Source organism: Triplophysa rosa, linkage group LG13 (genome assembly GCF_024868665.1).
Source record: "Triplophysa rosa linkage group LG13, Trosa_1v2, whole genome shotgun sequence".
Classification (NCBI taxonomy): domain Eukaryota; kingdom Metazoa; phylum Chordata; class Actinopteri; order Cypriniformes; family Nemacheilidae; genus Triplophysa; species Triplophysa rosa.
The window spans coordinates 18,115,335-18,135,028 of NC_079902.1; the positions used below are offsets into that span (position 1 = coordinate 18,115,335).

The window sequence follows — 19,694 nt, forward strand, 5'->3', positions numbered from 1 at the left end:
ATCATATGGGGTTTGTTTAGCACAATTGCGATGCACACAAATTCAGCGCACGCCAAAACTGTCCAAAAACCAGTTGTTTGTGTAGGCAGCTCAATTTGTTTTGAGACACAGCCCCACTGTTGCGGTCTTGCTGTGTGGAAACACGCACGTCACGCTGACACGAGGACGCGCAGAGGGGAACAGACTTCATGCAACGCAACTTTAAATTCCGGTGTGGTTTCGAAGTGTGACTAATATGACAGAAGGAAGGGAAATGCACAGAACAAACTGTGTTAACAGTTAAACAGTTTAGCCGTATTGTCTAGAGAATATGATAATCATGGATGATCTCTTTAAAAAAGTGTATTATTTAAGGTGTAATTAGTGTAGTAACAAATAAAAGTGACCAGGTACACGGAAGATGGACGCAAACTTTACGGAAATATTAGAAGAGTTTATGGGAAGCGCACTTGTTACTTGGGTAGGTGTTTTTGGTCAATTTAAATAAATATTTTGAATAACAAAAACCTTACGTTTTGTAAAGTTGAAAAATCCGTTCAGCATATTGTGCAGTTATAAATCATGTTCAGAAGCGTTGTAACCAATTTATGTTCCGTATTGTTACTCTGATCATAATAATTGAACATGGTATAGGCCTATTTAGTTAAGATCAACAATTCACATCTGTCATATTGATATTCTACTCACCTATACATTTAATGTCTACATTTAATCTTCTGTAAGGTGCATCTCTTTGAGGGTATTGTCGGTGAGGAGGAGAATGGACCCTTCTCTCAACAGTACATGGAAGTAAACTCCAACTCCCAGAATACATTGAGGCAGTACCTGAAGCTTACAAATGGAGTCTACCTCAATGAAGTCCTGAGAATCATGTATGATAAGCTTTCTCAAAGTTTAAAGAATTCAAGTATTTGCATTGTTGCTTAATTAAACATGTTTTTTTTTTACAATTCAATGTAGCTGTTTCAACAATGACTCAGCTAATGGCAGCTTTTGATGTTTGTTTGTTGCTTTTATTCAGTGATCCCAATCCAAAGGTAGAGCAAATTTATCACAATGTGGGTGACGACAATATTCGGAGAGTCCAAAACTTTTCCATCCTCAATCGACACCTGAGATCATACTATCAGGTATTGAATTACATCATGTCATTGTTCCTATAGCTCAGCTGATAGAGCACGATGCTAAAAACACTAAGTTCATGGGTAAGTTCATAGGGAACACAAACTGTTAAGTTAATGCACTTTTATTTGCGTAAAATACAAACGTCTGCCAAATGCGAAAGTGTGAATTGTGTCATATCTGTACACTATGATTTTTAAGTAAATTCCACAAATGTGTTATATTGTTGGATTTCCTATGAATCCAGATGTCCACTCATTATGAATGGACATCGGAGTAATTTACTAAAGTACCTAACTTTTTTCTGTTACTGTGGTTTCACTTCTTGTTTCAAATGTCCTGACAATGGACATGTTTTTCTCACTGTTGTTTTGATGCAAGTTAAAATATCTGCTTTGTTCTAAATTTGGCATATGCAGCTAACAAGCTTATTAAAATTAGAGCTAAGAAAACGAATGTATTCTAATTTGATATGACATGTATACAATAGATTCTGCACACTGGCATGTATTGTTTGGGAGTGTGTCAACTTAAAGACATTATTTAAAGGCATTAGATTCAAAATTGTATCCATCATGCCAACGGCTGTCTTACACAAAAAACGTAGTCATTTGCAAATTGTGGCAAAACGCTGAATTGTGACTTTAGTAATTATGGTATTGACCTGTATTATTTGGTTTTTGAGAATAGCTGCTTTAATAGCTCCCTCATTTTGACCCATATAAAGTTCAAGTTGTAAGCACTAAAGTGAAAAGGAAAATCTATTTTTAATGGTATAATTAATGTTTTTCTCTTCCAAACTGTTGATGTGTTATAATAGTTTAAATGTTGGCTTTTTACTTTAATGCAGTAGACTGAAAATGATGGAGCGGGTCACAAAAAAAGTGTTTCAATTTCACAGCGATTGGTTTATTTTTCTAAAGAAAGTAATACAGTGTATGTGTATTTTAACTGTGAATTGCAGACATTTATGAGGAAGTAACATAAGTGAGTGTGACCATGTTTTATTTGTTTTAAATATACCATGTTAATATCATGATGTTTTTCGACATACCATTACACATAAAAGTGCCATTTTTACATGATATTATGATTGCAACAATAGGATGTATTAGCACATTTGGTCATAATAGCTATATATGACAGCATTACGTAATTCTCTGATGTTTGGCAGGGATGACAGCAGAGCTTCAGGTTATATTGCTTGTCACTGCTTTCATGTCATTTTCCCTTTCAGGAGAATCTACAACAGCTGTTGCTGATGCCTCTGCCAAATGTTGCTGTTTTGGGGCGAGATCCTCTGACAGGTGTGTTTCTGTCATCATTTTAAAACAGGGATGTTTTTCTTATCCAATAATTATCTAGAAAAAAACTGAAACAGAGAAAATTGTTAAACATTGTATAGTGTCATGGTGATTTCTTTGTCAATAGAGGGCGCTGTTGCAGAGCTCAGAAGACTGTTACTGTTATTGCTGGGGTGTGCTGTACAGGTATACATCTTTAACAAAGTTTCAGCTATTTGCTCCTTAGAAAATACAGTGATGTACATTTTCTTTTCATTTCTTTCCAACTCATTCATTGCTACCAGTGTGAAAGGAAGGAGACTTTCATTCAGCAGATTCAATGCTTGGACATTGACACACAGGCAGAGATTGCCCTTTGCATACAAGAGGTCAGTGCAAGAATTATGTACAGGTCTTATGTTAAGGCTGAAGGGTTTATCTGTATTATATATTATATAACATGTTTCACACTTTACTCTTTTATAATTCAATTTCTTCATTTGCTTGTTTAATGGCAGTCACAAACATCACCCTAAACCACTAACCTGGTAATCCGCAATGTTTTAGGTAACTCAGGACCCGAGTGCAGTGCTGCCTCTGGAGTTTGGAGACATCTGTGGTCTCAGCGGAGCAGAGCTGCAGAGTCTCTTTTGCTCCATGGCCAAACAAATTCAGAGCCTGCATGCACAACGAGACATACACTTGGAGGTGATAAAAAGACTGTGCGAGATATCTATATTTCTATGAATTCATGATTCGGTGCAAGTAGGTCAGGCTGAATAAAATTAAAATAAAGGTATTCATTAGCTTTGGGATTTTTCTGTTTGATGTGTAGAGGATAGCAGAGCTTTATCAAGAAGAGCAATCATCTACAACCCATATAACCACATCCAGCGGGTTTGGTGATGGAGCTCCGGAAGGACTGGCTGTGCAGCTGGCAGACAGCAAGGCCAAACTACGAAGACTCAAACAGGAACTGTAAGAATACATATTTTTCCCCATTATTATTCAAATTGATGTGTGAATTAGTTCAGATGTTTTTAATACTTTTGAATAAAAATCTTTCACAGAGAGGATAGATGTGATCAACTGTTGGACTGCAAGCAAGAAATGCAAACCATGGAGGAAGAGATTAAGAAACTACAGAAGGAGGTAAATAGGCTGTATTGATAGTAAACATTGTATATCATTATTAAATGACTGATATGCTTTGTATAGTTAAACACTGAACAGACCCTCATACTGTATATGTATATCAATGACATGTTGTGTGTGTTGGGGTTTGTCAGAACCGAGCGCTACAGGTGGATGCGCGTGTGAATCGTGGCCTGAAGGATGAATTGGACTGTCTGCGGGAGCGCGCAGCCAGAGTAGAGCAGCTGCAGGTGGACCTGAAAAACTCCACACATCGACTGCGCAGCATGGAGCTGTACCGCACACAACTGAAGGTAGTATAGCAATATACATCAGGCTGAAATATAGTGTCAGGGTTTGCGTGGCGGAGAACCCAATTGCAGGCGACAAGGACGTAAGGGGTTAACCAAGAATATATTTATTGAACAAAAACAAAAGTATAAAACAAAACACCCACGATGGGGAAAAAAAACAAGGAAACAAGATAACACGAAGCAGATAGGACATAGATTAACTAAGACTGGGTAAACGGAACAACACTAGACAAACGCTAAATAACAGACTTACAAAAACTCGACTTGACTTCGGAATCTTCACACTGAACACTAGAACGGACAGGAACAAGCACAAGGTACAGGGTACACAGGTACAACGCAAGAGCACAGAACAATGAAACATGAGGACTATTTAACGGGGAATACAAACAAAGGAAAATTGACGAGGGCAGGTGGAGAACATTAGACACGGCAGGGAAGCAATACAGGAAACGAGAGGGGCGGGGTCAATGACAAGACACGAGAAAGCACATGAGATGTAAAAACGTAAACAGCTCATGGCTTTCTCACATAAAACCTAAGGACTCCTGCCACACGACTAGAAATTCAGAAACAAGAAGGCAGGACCGTGACATATAGTATATCACAGGATTGAATGAAATGAGGGTGAGTCAATGTCGAATTTATTGGGTGATGGATATTTTTAAGTGAACTATTCCCTAAACGTATTTTATTCTTTCTCTGGATCACTCCAGGAGCAGCAGCAGTACTGTGTCTCCCTCCAAGAAAACAAAGCTCTGCTGGAGGAGCAGCTCGGCAATGCTCGCGCACGCTGCACGGCTCTGCGGGAACTCGAGAAGGAAAATCTTCTACTTAGGCAGAAACTTGTGCATATGGAGAGTGTATGTATGACTTAATAAACTATATTTATCTTGTGTTGGGTTAAAAATGAGCTCCTAAAACCTTTCACCGTATTAAAAGTATAATTACATATATTAAGGACAGCATTTGTAATGCTGTATAATTGTATGTGTGTAGGAGCGAGATGTGGAGAGACAGAGGGTGGACGAGCTGTTGGAGATGAATATGAGTCTGCAGGTGGATCTGAAGTGTCAGGCTCATTCTGGTGTCACCCAGAGTATGACTCATCAGCATTTCCTCCAATCAGAGCTGGAGTCTGATGATGAAGTTCAGGAGATGAACATTCCTGAGATCGGTATGAATAATTCACACATGATTTGATGTTATGAATAGCTATTGCTAGATCATTGGATTCATTAGTTAAGCCATGTATCTGTAATTCCAGCTGTCATTTTACCTCAGTAGATATTTAAGAATACATATAGCTTGACCCATCTTTGAAGGCTCGTTCACACCAAGGACAATAACTATTAAGTTTGAAAATCTACTTTTAAGAGAATAGCAAAGTCCACACCACAACCATAGTTATCTTTTTAGTTATCGCTTTCAGAGTGATCAGGCCTTAAAGGGATAGTTCACCCAAAAAATGAAAATTCTGCTGTTCCAAACCTGTAAAAATGTCTTTGTATGGTTGAACACAAAGAAAGATATTTGGAAGAATGTTAGCAACTATGATTTCTGAGACACCATTGTCTACCATAGTAGAAAAAATGATTGTATGATTTTATTGTTCTATTGAATACAAAATTTGATATTTTGAAGAATTTAGGAAAACAAACAATTCTGGGGGACCTTTGACTATTTAAAATTTTCCTACTATGGTAGTCAATGATGTCCCAGAAATGTCAGTTGCTAACATTTTTCCAAATATCTTTCTTTGTGTTTAACAGAATATTTATATAAGTTTGGAACAACTTGAGGTTGAGTAACTCATGACAGAGGGAACAGTTCACCCTAAAATAAAATTCTGTCATTATTTACACACCCTCGAGTTGTTCCAAATCTGTATGAATTTTTTTGTTCCGTTGAACACAGAGAAAGATATTGGGAAGAATGCTTGTAACCAAACAGTTCTTGTCCACCATTGACCATGGAAAAATTAAAATGGTAGTCAAAAGTGCCCCAGAACTATTTTCTTTCCTAAATTCTTTCAAATATCTTCTTTTGTGTTTAACAGAACAAAGACACTTATAAAGCAAATTTTCCTACTGTGGTTTGGTTCCTACTATGGTTTGCTTACAAGCATTCTTCCAAATAGCTTTCTCTTGAGGGTGGGTAAATAAAGACATAATTTTCATTTTTTAGTTTCATTCAGTTTCTTTAACATTCACTCTTAAAAGAACAATTCAACTAAAAATGAATTTTGACAATTTAAATGAATGGGAGTGCATGCTAAGCATAAAAACAAAATACAGAAAACTTAAGTACTGAATAAATATCTTCTCAATGATTTTAGAACACAAAACCTTATGTTGTGTACTACTTTAAACCTAGAAGACTACTGTCATTATGCTTTGTCATTTATGTGTCCTCATTCAGTTTTTTATTTTTGCCTAATGTCTTTTGTTTTGTTTTACTGAAGGAAGAAAATCGTATGGGTTTACCACATGAAAGAATATTGTGGTGCACTTTAGTATTTACTATAGTAAACTGTGGTAAAATAATTGGATACTATAGTGTTTTTGAAACATACCACAGTAAAGTATAATACAGTATACTGTTTAGCAATTCACTACAGCTAATACAACAAATACTTTAGTGTAGATAAAATACTACTACAGTATACTATACTATAGTAAATAAATATATAGTATATTTATTTATATATATACTGTAAGTATATCGAGTTATTTTTCAATGTGGGTAAAACCCCATAGTGAGTACTGATGGCATAATTGAATGATACATCCTTTGGTTTGTACTTTATGTGGTCACATGTGTCTACCTTGTGTGATTTAGATCTTAAACCTCTGAGTGAAGAGGTTACCGAGGCTTCCTCGCTGAGGCTTCTGGGAGCTGAAAATGAGAACGCTGAACTGAGAAGACGTCTAGAGCGCCTGCAGGCCGAACAAGAGGTCAGCAGTCAAGGGTGTTTCACCAGTTTCATCATCTCATACATACAGACCGATGAGTAAACTCTCATGTTCCTCCTGTAGGCTCAACACAGGAACTCCCCCGAGGTGATGGAGGATCTCCAGAAACGGACGGATCAACTCTCCCAAGAGCTTCAAACCACAATCAAAGAGGTGAGCCACTTGAGACAGAGAAGAGGATTTTAAACATGGTTATCGTAAGTGTTCAGTCGGCTTTTTTCTTCGTCCTCATCTCAACTTTTGAATCAGGCTTTTTCAATTCTCTTTCAACCGTTAGCTGAAGCATCTGAAGAATGAAAATACCGGCTTGAAGTTAAGTCTGGAAGAGCTGAGGACAAAACAGAAACAGGAGGACATAGAGGAAGACGGAAAACTCTCGGAGGGAAACGAAGAGAGAAAGCTAATAATCCCAAGAGGAGAATGTGAAGGAAAAGACACAAGAAAAGAGAGACAGGACAGAAAAGAAGAAAGAGAACGAGAAATAATAAAAACCCTCAGAGAGGATGGAGAGGGGGGAGAGGGGGGTGACGTAATCCTCAGTGAGAGAAAAAAGAAGGTTAGAGATGAAATGAAAAGCAGAGAGAGAGGAGAGGCTGAGGGTGAGAAGGAAATTCAGAAGAAAGACATTACAGAGGAGATATCCCAGCACAGCGCTGACACCCAGACAATCACACAGATGGAGACAGGGGAAGAGAAATTCTCCCAGGACACCCTTGACCTGCATAACCAGCTTCAGCAGGCTCTGGAAGAGGTTGACAGACAGGCCTCGCTAGCCCAAGATCTCCGCTCTAGACTGGCAGAGCAAAGTAAGAAGGTCTTGGAGGCCGAGCACAAGATGGTTTTCCTCGAGGCTGAAAACCAGAGGTTGAAGAAGGCGGCGGAAACCCTAACGGGGGCCAGGAAACAAATAGAGGTAATGTGCCACAAGTTATGTCACGAAACAACTGTAATTATTTCATGATTACTTCATTACAACACAGTGAAAACTCTTTCACTATCCACTCAAAAACAGATAATGGTCCAGTCGATAATGGCAACTCACCAAATAAAACAGAGGCTCCCTGCCATTAGCAATTAACAAGAACATCCAGTATTCTTACTTCAACCCCCTACTGCCTAGATAGGTTAAAAAAGCATCCAAACCATCACACATGAACAATCTGGAATACTGTACCAAGGCTGGAACTTAAAAGTTGCTTCACATCAATAAAAGCAAAAATGCATAGCACTCTTGTTTCAAAATGTAATATGCCCAGTTGGTCACAGTAAAAAAAAATATATATATACAGTTATAGTGAATAACAACACGTTTCCACCAATGCCACTAACAACAATTATTGTAAATAGAATGACATTATACTGGGTTATGATGCCATACCAAGCGATGACATCATAATGGGTATTGCCGAAATAAGTGTACTGTGATGATATCGTAATGAGTGATGATGTCATAATAAACGATGCCATTATGAATGTCACTGGTAATGTCATAATAAGTAATGCCATAACAGGTTTGTTCGACTTCATGCAGCGCCACTCAGACCGATCTATGTGTGACATCACAGTACCGCAAAAAAGAGCCGACTGCTCTGTGTGCTTTTTACACTCTCACGATGCTGTGATGTCACAAGCAGAATGATTTAAGTCAAACACGAAGTCTAAAGTCAAACACGCCTAATGATTGGTCATAACGAGTGATGATGTCATACTGGGTGATGATGATAAATATATATGCCACAACACCTGTGTCTATACATCTACAGCTGAAGTCAGTTGAACCGTTGTAAACACACACAGAGGAGTACTTAAAACAAATCACCTTGTTAACCCTTGTGTGGTGTTCATATTTTTGTTACTCAGCCAGAGTTGGTGGGTCTAGTGGACCAGCTGCAATTTGAGGTTTTTAATTCAACACAATCAAACACTTTATGTTAAAATAATTAAAAGATGTTTACTTCATCTCTCAGCAATCTAAACAAGCATATATGGTTAATATTCGCCTTGTACCTTTGTTAGATCACATTTGTTAATTGAAGTGCTCCACGTTTTTTTGCGGGAACGGCAGTGGCAAACAGAAAACTCACACTTACACACACTCTCTCTCACACACGCACACAGAAACACACACAAACATACTAAAAGGAGGCCCAGACATGAAGAGGACACAATAAAGATACACAGAACCTACAGTTTCCACAATTTTATAATCCCTGGGTCCAGTGGACCCGAACATCCTGTATGTAATATAAACGTGTAGGGGGGTATACAGTGTGCGGTCGTTGAAAATTGGTCCTGATGTATGTTCTTTACAGAAAATAAGGCAAGGCCAATGAGTTTGAATTTGAAAAAATTATGAACTGTATAATTTTGCTTTTGATAGAAAATGAAAACGGGTCCCACAGACCCGAACACCATACAAGGGTTAAAGTAATAGATTGAGTACCCTTTTTGGAACCCCGCCCCTTGTCCCAGCAGAGATCTGTGCACGCTACTGACTGTAAGATTGCTGGGTCGATTCCCACAAGAAACAAACTGTCAGATGTACCCTTGAGCGTGGCTCTTAATCTGAGATTGTTGCAGTGTGAACTGCTTTGGATAAGGCATCTGCTACATGACTGCTTGCTGTGTTTATTTGTCAGGTGCTGCAGGGCGAGTCTATGCAGCAGGAGGAGGAACTAATGCGTCTGCGCAGTCAGGTGGAGTTTCAGAAGATGGAGGCTGCAGTGATTGCTCAATTAGAGGGAGACAGAGCCGCGCTGGAAAGAGAGCGAGAGACACTCAAAGCCACTATAGACTCGCTCAGAGCTGCAGTACGCAAAGTGAGCCAGGTCCCTTGTTGGGCTTTCTGTAAAACACAAGATCTGAATTGAATGTCTGGCGAGAGGTTGTGATTAATGGTGGCTGCCTTAAAAATATGCTGTAACAATGAGTGAATATTAAAAACCAATGGGAAAAAGTGCTATAAATAGCTAAAATAAAAATACATTCATTTGAAATGTTTTAGAACAGTTAGACTCAATATGTGTTGTTTTTCATTGATGACCAAACTGTTTTCTCATAGGGTGATCAGTTAGAGCTCACTAACCAAAACCTTAAGGCAGACATTGAAAGGCTGGGGAGAACTTTGGAGTCGGCCAGGCGTCGTGAGGAAGAGTTAGAAGCCGAACTCAGAGATTCTGGCCTGGAGGCGGAGTCTCTGACTAGAGGGCGGGAAGAAGCTCTGTTGGAAGTCACACGATTGGAGCAGGAGAAAGAGGCGTGTCAGGTGGAGCTGGACGGCCAACGGCGTGAACAAAGACAAAAAGAAAGAGAGTTGGCCAGACTCCGACAGCAGCTGGAAAGCACAACGTCTGCACTAGAGCACAGTAACCAAAGAGCCTGCAATTTGGAAGCACAAAACAGGTAAAGACAAACAGATGGACTGCAGAATTACCCTTAATTGTGTCTTGTACTCATGTACTCACCCAGATTTCCAAACTTTTATTACAGAACATTACACACATTGTTTTTTTATCTTGTGAAACAACTAGCTTGAGAATAACATTTAAATCACTCACATCTATCATCTGCCCACAGACGGATGTGTCAGGAGATTTCTCAGTTTAAAGATACATGTGCACAGTTAGAGGAGATACAGAAGGATAATCAGGAGCTCAGTATAGTCAACGCTGAATGCAAGGCCCAGATTGAGTCTCTTACAAAGGTCGGTGTTCACTGTGTGGTCTGAATGATAAATGTGCAAGGTTATTATAGTTTACTAAAACTATTAAAACAACTCTGTTAATTGAAATCAAATCAAATCAAATATTAGCCTAAATATTATTTAAAAAAGTAGGCTAGATAAAAATGAGAAATGTTGCCTCAGCAATAAACTGAAATAAATGTAATCCGAGGCACTAAAATTATTAACAGAAAAGAAATGAAAACAATACATTAAAACGAAAATGAATTAAACTTACATAGCAATAATCAAATGACAAATTATATGAAAACTAAAAATATAAAAATGAAAGCAAATTCAAAATGTTAATAAAACTACAGTTAAACTAAAAACAAAACTATAATAACTCTGTGAAGGTGTTGTGTCTTAAAATTAATCCTTTGGAGCACCACAATTCACCACAGGCTTTATTTTGCAATTACATTGTATAAATTAAAGCCCCACTTAAGGTCCCATTGAGTGGAGATCTGGTGAAGTGGGCCACTTTGACTCGTTTTTTCCACCAGTAATTGCTTTCGAGTTGCTTTCTTATCCAAAAATCCTCAACACAATTGCTTAAGCTATTTGTACAATCGTGAATTTTTAAGGGGTCATATAATAAAAAATAGATTTTCTGTGATCTTGTTTCCTGTGGCTCAGTGGTTAGAGCATGGCACTAGCAATGCCAAGGTCATGGGTTTGATCCCAGGGGATTGCACATAGTCAGAAACAAAAATGTATAATACAATGCAATGTAAGTCACTAAAAGCGCCTGCTAAATGCATAAATGTAAATGTTGTTTCAAGTAATGGAGTTCATTGTACTATAAAACACACTATCACTGTTTAAAATCTCAAAAAGACCATTTATTAAAGTGATAGTTCACCCAAAAATGAAAATTCTGTCATCATTTACTCACCATTTTGTCATGTCAAACCATGTATAACTTTTTTTCTTCCACAAAACACAAAAGAAGATATTCTGAAGAATGTTGTACTGGACACCATTCACTTACAATGATTTTGTGTCCATACAATAGAAGAGAATGGGTGCTGGCGCAGTTCGGTTACCAACTTTCCACAAAATATCTTCTTTTGTGTTTTGCGGAAGAAAGTAAGTCATACAGGTTTGAAATGACAAGAGGGTGATTAAATGATGACCGAATGTTTGGGTGAACTATCCCTTTAAAACTAATTTGCAAAAACAACTTGTTCCAAAATCCTTGGATTAATGATTATAGGAACTGGCTAATTTATGATTTGATATGACAGTTATGATCGCTAAATCCAAAAGAGACATCTTGTTGGTTCAAAAAGTGATTTGAATATTTTGATAACGTCTAACTTTAATAACCTTTCTTACAACCAGGAACTGTCTAATGAGAAGACCCAGTCTCAAGAGTTTTCCAGTCAGGTAACACGACTCAACCACACACTTGAGGAGATGCAGAGCAAACTTGAAATGGCAGCTACACAACATCAAGAATCTACTTCGGAGGCCGCTTTATCACCCTCCGACTCACACGCACAGCGGATAGAAACTTCTGTATCAAACACGGAGGCTCTGCAGCTGACAGCAGACCCCCAGGAGACCACTGTCAGAACTGTAGATAAGGTTAACCACAACCAGGGCTCTGGGCCCGCAGACTCCCCCTGTGCAACAGAAGACTCGGAAAACGCAGAGAACAAGCAAGCTCGTACAACGCTGGGAAGCCAGGAGGCTTTGAGTCAGAGACTGATAAATACAGAGAGGGAGGTGAGATAAAACGCAAAACAATAATGCTCTGTTAAATGTCATTACATTTTCGGACCCACGGGGCCACCTGACACCCTTCTTTAATTAAACGCTGTTAATGCTGTTCAGGCATCGTGATAACATTGCCTCTACATATGCTGAATTCTATTCATCTGCTTGTATCCCAGAATGCCGTGCTGCAGCATGAACGAGACATATTGTTGGCTCAGCTGACTCAGTCTCAGTCAGGCTGCACTCAGCTCAGGGAGCAGTTGGATACCCTGCAGCGCCATTCCATCTCGCTGCAAGAAAACTGCAGTAAATTACAGGCCCTCAACACCAAACTACAGGTAAGCGCATGATTGAGTGTGGGTTGCTTGTCTGGAAATGGACCCTTGATGCTGAACTAAAGGCCAATGTACAGGTGCTGGTCATATAATTAGAATATCATCAAAAAGTGGATTTATTTCACTAATTCCATTCAAAAAGTGAAACTTGTATATTATATTCATTCATTACACACAGACTGATATATTTCAAATGTTTATTTCTTTTAATTTGATGATTATAACTGACAACTAATGAAAATCCCAAATTCAGTATCTCAGAAAATTAGAATATTACTTAAGACCAATACAAAGAAAGGATTTTTAGAAATCTTGGCCAGCTGAAAAGTATGAACATGAAAAGTATGAGCATGTACAGCACTCAATACTTAGTTGGGTCTCCTTTTGCCTGAATTACTGCAGCAATGCGGCGTGGCATGGAGTCGATCAGTCTGTGGCACTGCTCAGCTTTTCAAACTCGTTATTAACATTTCACTGGCCACGCTCTTTCATTATATCATTTCTTTTTCCTCAGGTGGAACAGGCCACTCGGAGCTCCGACCATGCATCGGTGCTGGCACGTTGCAACGAGAGCGAACTTCGCTGTGCGGCTCTGGATGCTGAATCGAGGGTGTGGCTAAAGGAGAAGGAGGAGTCAGTGATGCGTCTGGAGGCTTTAAGGCGGGACCATGAGAGACTGACATCTCTACAGCAGAGGCAGGAGGCGGAGCTAGAAGAATTGTTGGCTAAACATCGCCAGCTGAAAAGCAGCAATCGCAGTCTGGAAGCTCAATATAAAGAAATCGAGGTCAGGTACGGGTACATAAATTATGCACGTAAGAGGATGAAGAGCAAAAGGGATGAGAAACCAGCTATTTTTTGTAGATAGATATATAGATGTAATATATACAGTACATTTTATATAACTCATTACTACATGACTTATTTTGAAAACCAAAGCACACGCTATGAGAGCTCCAAGCGTTCTTATATTTTTCGCCATGCTCGCTTCCACTTACTTTTGGCCGTATGTATATGACATGATTAAAAAAAAAAAAAAAAAAAAAAGAAAAAACAAAAAAAAAAAAAAAGAAAAAAAAAAATTGCGATAGTTACATGTATCGATATTTCTCTGCACAGCCCTAATAGAAACAATATTTTTATTTGAAATTTGGGAGACATATTATTAGTAGTTTACAGAATAAAACAAAAATGATTATTTTAAATAAAGACAAACTTGAACACAGTAGGCCTAAATACTACAAATACAAAACAAAACACTAACAATTTATATTTGTAATATTTAAGCATATAATTTCAAAACTGTCTTTAGGACTGATTAAAAATGTATATATTCAATGCAAGTCATTTTGGATAAAAGAGTCTACCTAATACATAAATGTAAATGTATAAGGACAGAGCATACATAAAATTATACACTATTAATAACATTGTCTGTTACACACTTTGTACATACAGTAAATGATCTCTTACTTTATTATATAGCAAATGACCTTTTATTCCAGTCTGGTAAAATACTCTAAATACTGTGCCCGTCTAGATATAAGGAGCTATTAGATCGAAAAGCTCAACTGGAGGAGGCAGAAGAATCGATGCGTATGAAGCGAGAGAAAATGGAGAGAGTGACACAGGGCCAGTTGGAGAGTGAGAAAGAGCTGGAGAGACTGAGAATGGACAATGAAAGGTGAGAAGTCATTACTGAAGTGACCGCAACACCAAGCTGAAGTTACAGTCAAGCAGATTCATAGAAAAGAGGAAGTGATGTCAAGTGCCCACCAGAGTTTCGCCACAGCATGAGTCACAGCCCAGTTTCTAACAGTCGTTGCCATGGTGTGATAGTTTATGTTTGTAAAGCTTGTTATTTTGTGAGCAGGATGAAAGGAAGGATTTTACATAACAGCCTCGGTAGGAGGCATAATACATTTATTTGGCATGTGAAGTTTGGTGGATAGCTGTGTGTGTTAGTTTAGATTGGTGCTTTGATCAGATGTTGTTTAGACGATAAGCTGTATGGATGAATTGTTGCATAGAGAGATTGTAAGGGTGAAGCTCACAAAAACATGTCTGTATTTTACTCCCCCCAAAATGTTTGCATAATGAAAATAAGATCGGGCCCATTTGAATCACTTAGACTTACAAATGAGCCCAAGCAATGCAGTATTATGGTTTCTTATTATTTTTAATAGCGAGTGCCTCTTTGGATCATTAAGACTTTTCATATTATTATGACTATTCATATTATAATCCCCCATATTTTCTTTTTGGTTTGGTGTGAAATATGACCCGGATATGTTTTTGACTGTCTTTATGAGATTCACCCATTGATTGACTCTATTGATTACCTGTAGATACCAGAGCCTGCAGAAGGAGTGGATTCAGGTTCAGTCCGAGCTGTTGGCTCAGAGTTCAGTTCTGCGGGCAGAGATGAGCGCGGCACAGCTTGAACGGACCAAACTGGAAGGAGATCTCAATACCCTTAAAGAACAGAACCAACAGATGGATCTTAACTACGTTCGTCTCAGCAGCCAGTACCAGGTCTGAGAACATTTAAACACATTTTCGCAGCATCGCAAATTAAAAAGAGTAGGGTCTGAAATTCAGAGAGTTTTTCTTGAAAACACTGAAAAGTTACATGTGATTTTGATGTTAAATGCGCATTTAATTCATAATGATATTATTATTTAATAAAATATAATTATTAACTATTAAGTTTGAGTTAATAATAACTTAATGTTATATTAAGTTATTATATTTAATAATATTTCATTATTAAGATTCTTCACTATTTCAAAGTCACTAATTAAATGTGTGACATTGACTACATAACCGTCTTTTACAAAAGGTCAGATTTCTTTGCTTCCTCTGAAACACACGAGATGTTATTTTGAGCATTCTCAAATTCTGCTGGGTTTCACTCAAACCATATTGAGTGCATACTGTTATAAAAGCAAAAGTTAAAACAAAATTCTCAACCTCAAGCAGTCAAAATTTCCCTCCATATATATTTTGACAACAAATTGCTGCTGTCCTTCCGAAACCTTCTCCATATCTCCATATTTCGTGATTTTTATAGTTTGCCATAAATCGTTATTAGTCACCCTTTATGTTTGTCACTGGTTTTTGCAAATATATAACCAATTAAAAGTATGTTTTTCATTTCCTGAAAAACTGAAAATTCAGACATTTTTATTTTAATAATCAGTAAAAAGTCAAATATTTTGAACACTGAAAAATATGTAATATGAATCACATTAACTTTATTGTGAATAGTTTGATAATCCCGGCCCTATTATGTATGTATGTGTGTTACAGCTCCTTACCCAATTGAAAGCGAACATGGAAGAGGAAAACCGACATTTAGTTGAACAGAACCAGAATCTAGCCAAAGAAAACAAAGCTCTGCTGGAGAGCAGTATGGAGAGCAAAGACCAGCACCACAACCAGCAGAGAGAATACCAGTAAACACACACACACACACTTCCACATGTACCAAGACATACATAAAAAAATAAACGTTTACACATAGCACACCAAAGCCTAATGTATATTAATAACCTTATGCCGTACTATTTTACAATAATGATTATTTATAGTGGAACATTGGCTTTCAACAGTGGACCACCTGCATCTGTGAATAGCCTTCATCTTTTCTCTCTCATCTGTCCATCTCTCTCTCTCTCCACCCCAGTGACAAGCTCAACGAGCTGCGCAGGGAGAAGCAGAAGCTGGTGGAGAAGATAATGGATCAATATCGAGTTCTGGAGCCGGGTCTGCCCGGCATGTGTCCACCCAAACAGCCAAAGTTAGTCATCCTTTAACATCTGTCTCTAGCAGACCTTCTCGCTATGCACTCATGCCTTTACTCAGTGTTTAAATTACAGGGAGGGCAAGACCCCCTAGGTCCTGTTATAGCCCACCTAGTCACTTTGAATATTTTATACACATACATAACTGCAGAACAGGAACTGTAAATATGACTTTACAGTAAATAAACATACTTCTTTTTTATGCAACTTTGACTTTTTTCTATAATCTACATTCAAACATAGCAACTGCCCTCCCTGTTGTCTCACCTATGTAAAATGTACAACCCTCAAATCACCTAAACTGTCTTGTGGCCGCAGGAAGTCAAACTGGATAGCGGACCGCATGAAGAAGCTGATCAAGCCGAAAGGTGGAAGCAAAGAAGGACGTGCTCTTTTTATTGCCTCCGGAAGTATAGAGAACCTCGCAGATGCCGTGGACGGCACGCCTGGTTCTTCGGCCACGGTGCCCGGTGAGAACGGCAGAGCTGTTGCTTGTGTAATAACATTAGACGTATTACACCACAGAGTGGAAGAGAGTGCCAATAAGTTAAGACTGCAGGGTTCCCTGGAGTCTGTAAAACACAAAAAGGTCCCCCAAAGCCTATAACAATGAATGATGCTGTTACCCCACCACATTACGCCTTTCCTTTCTTGGATCACAACCAGACATAGTAATTCTGTGTTTATGTGAGGGAGCAATAGAATGGAATTTGGAGATCAGATGAATATTGTGCTGATTGTGTACAACAGAGTGTAGATGCTATTGATTTTTACAGGGGTATAAATACTAAAGAGAGTGTTTATGATATATGTTCTGTGAAAATATATCATGGACATTACATTTTTTTCCAACAATGAGATTTTAGGCAAGTTAAAGAAATTGTATATTTTGTGTAATTCATCATCGTATTTCACCCCAAGATATTTCCATAATAACACCATCAAGATTTTTTGCACTATAGCATTTATTACAGAATTGAATGTGCTCAACAGTAAATCTTTTAATCTGTTATTTATTTTATATTAAAATGTATATTTTAATATGTACTTTGTAACGAATAATGATCTTACACAGAGTCATTTTTGCATTATAGTCATGAGAGTTTTGGGGACTTCATTGTCCTATACAGCAGTGTCACAATGATGAAATTTTATATGAATGAAATGAATGAATGAAAAATAGAATTTACATTTTTACAATTTGGGAGTGAAATACGAGCTAGACAAGTTTGGAGAGATTCACCCAAACATATCTATCCTTAAAATCTTTTAAACAAAATCTTGTTCTAAAGATTTATTGTTAACAAAAATACATCTGTCACTATTTCACCCTTTAGTTCATGAGCAGGATCCCATCAGTGCTCCAGTCTCTCCAAGTGTACTTAGGAGAGCCTCATCCCAGGCTGAATCTGAAGACCAGCCGAAAGTGAATCTGCGGACTGGTCGGCGTAAATTGGGCTCCAGGCACGGCTGGGCTCTCGGCAGGGGCAGAGGAGGAGTCTCCCAGTCCTTCAGTCCCGGTGACCAGCATGCACAACCTCGCATCCGCCTGCGCTCGTCCCACACAGCTTCCACAGCCATCTGGGAACACGACGGCAGCCCCACACCCAGCCAGGATAGTGAGGAGGGGAGAGGTGAGGGGGATTATTAAGATATAAAATAGATGAACAGAGAAGATGGGGTGATGATGGTACAGGTGCATGCGAAAAAAATTTACCGTATATGTTTAGTAGAGTTCCCTGTTAACTTTTTCTTTTGAAATTCCTAAAGAGAAAAATTAATTAGACACAGTTGGGAAAATTTGTGAGAGTGTAAAGATATGTCTGATTTTTCTAAAGATATTTCTGACTGTTTGTTCTGAGAATAATATCTGTATGTGTTTTAGTTGAGAGAGAAGAAAATATCTCACCTGAACATTCAGATGTTAGTCGTGTGTCATCAGGAACAGAAGGTTGGTCACCAGAACTGTCAGTTTTTTATATATAAAATATATTTAATAAACATGGTTTGACATCTTTTAAAATGTAAAAAAAACTAAATATTTCTGTCTCTCCCCTTTAGACTTTCACTCAAGTTTTGACAAGCCACAAGATGCAGAGCACAAGGAGTAAAACAATCCAAATGTTAACATTATTCTAAAAAAAAATATTTTTACAATTTTTTTTACTTTCATAAATCAGATTATGTACTATTGCAATATGTAAAAACAATAAACACAAAGATATATATTGTGAAAACAATAAAAAATGATTATTTTATCAAATATGCATGGTGTCTCAAGTATGAAAATATATATATGCATAAATATACAGCCACAATACATCTAGAAATGCTGATTAAATGAAAATTTGGAATGGTTTTTCGTGGCTGTAAATTTATAAAAATGTAACGGCCATCCTTGCTAAATAACATCCTTAACCAGCCAAAAGTTGTTTTAACGCTTATGCGGTCTCTATTAATGTTTTAACTTGTTAAAGTTGTTGGAGGATTTATGATTTTTTTATAAATAAATATATATTTTAATAGATTTACAGATGAGGGAAACAATGGAAGCAATTGGAACAACATAAGGACAACAAAAAGCATAAGTGCAATAAAAGAAAACTGGTCTCATATAGCCTACCACAGTATACAGAGCTAAGGTTTTTTTTTTTTGAAAGAGAAAAGAGATATAAGTCGGAACTGATCAGTCAGGTGTTGACGGAAGAGATGTGTTTTCAGATGGTTCTTAAAGAAGACCCACATTTCTAAATTTCATTCATGGGGATTAGACCAACTGAAAGATATCTTTTCACAAGTTTTTTCAGTTGGATTCATATTATGGATTGGATTCATATTATTCATACATATTATGAAATCACAATTATAACAATAAAAATTACTTTTTGTCAAAGTTTAGCATTTTTTGTACTGAACCTCCCCAGTTTTTCCAATAATGTTATGATTAGAATCAAACCTGAACAAGATGTTACAAAGAGAAAAGTTGCAGTCTTTAGAGTTTAACTAACTAGAGAGACTAACGGAAGCAGTGTTTGTTACAAGTAAGGTTTGACAGAAATTTGGGCTTACCTTGTCGTTGTTCAGGTCGTTAAACATGAGTATGAGTTTGTCATAGTGAATTCCTATGGAGAAATCACTTGCTGCCGTCCACGTGATTGAAAACAACCTTTCAGTGAGCTATTTTTAGTGTGCATGCGACACCCGCATCGACACAGGCAGACTGCTCGGTCCTATTTCTCCGTGGCGATGATGGCGTGAGGTTAAAAATCATAACAAACA

At 37.8% G+C, this 19,694-nt stretch overlaps 1 protein-coding gene and 1 long non-coding RNA gene across 2 annotated transcripts; one reads left to right on the top strand and one right to left on the bottom strand.

Annotated features, from left to right (window-relative positions):
* Positions 1 to 190: 190 nt before the first annotated feature.
* ccdc88b (coiled-coil domain containing 88B) lies at positions 191 to 19,472 on the top strand. Its single transcript, XM_057348975.1, has 29 exons — positions 191 to 460; positions 724 to 872; positions 1,022 to 1,130; positions 2,360 to 2,429; positions 2,554 to 2,612; positions 2,711 to 2,794; positions 2,973 to 3,113; positions 3,241 to 3,383; positions 3,476 to 3,557; positions 3,695 to 3,853; positions 4,570 to 4,716; positions 4,853 to 5,030; positions 6,695 to 6,810; positions 6,892 to 6,981; positions 7,106 to 7,741; positions 9,468 to 9,647; positions 9,890 to 10,230; positions 10,405 to 10,531; positions 11,897 to 12,283; positions 12,451 to 12,612; positions 13,124 to 13,401; positions 14,150 to 14,293; positions 14,958 to 15,144; positions 15,922 to 16,067; positions 16,298 to 16,411; positions 16,734 to 16,885; positions 17,753 to 18,049; positions 18,301 to 18,366; positions 18,477 to 19,472. The coding sequence occupies exons 1-29, from the start codon at positions 401 to 403 to the stop codon at positions 18,524 to 18,526; spliced, it is 4,854 nt and encodes a 1,617-aa protein (XP_057204958.1). The 5' UTR covers positions 191 to 400; the 3' UTR covers positions 18,527 to 19,472.
* On the bottom strand, positions 17,883 to 18,426 carry LOC130563462 (uncharacterized). Its single transcript, XR_008964128.1, has 3 exons — positions 18,325 to 18,426; positions 18,133 to 18,179; positions 17,883 to 17,996 (listed from the first exon to the last, which is right to left on the bottom strand). It is a non-coding gene; the product is annotated as an uncharacterized LOC130563462 (long non-coding RNA).
* Positions 19,473 to 19,694: the final 222 nt, after the last annotated feature.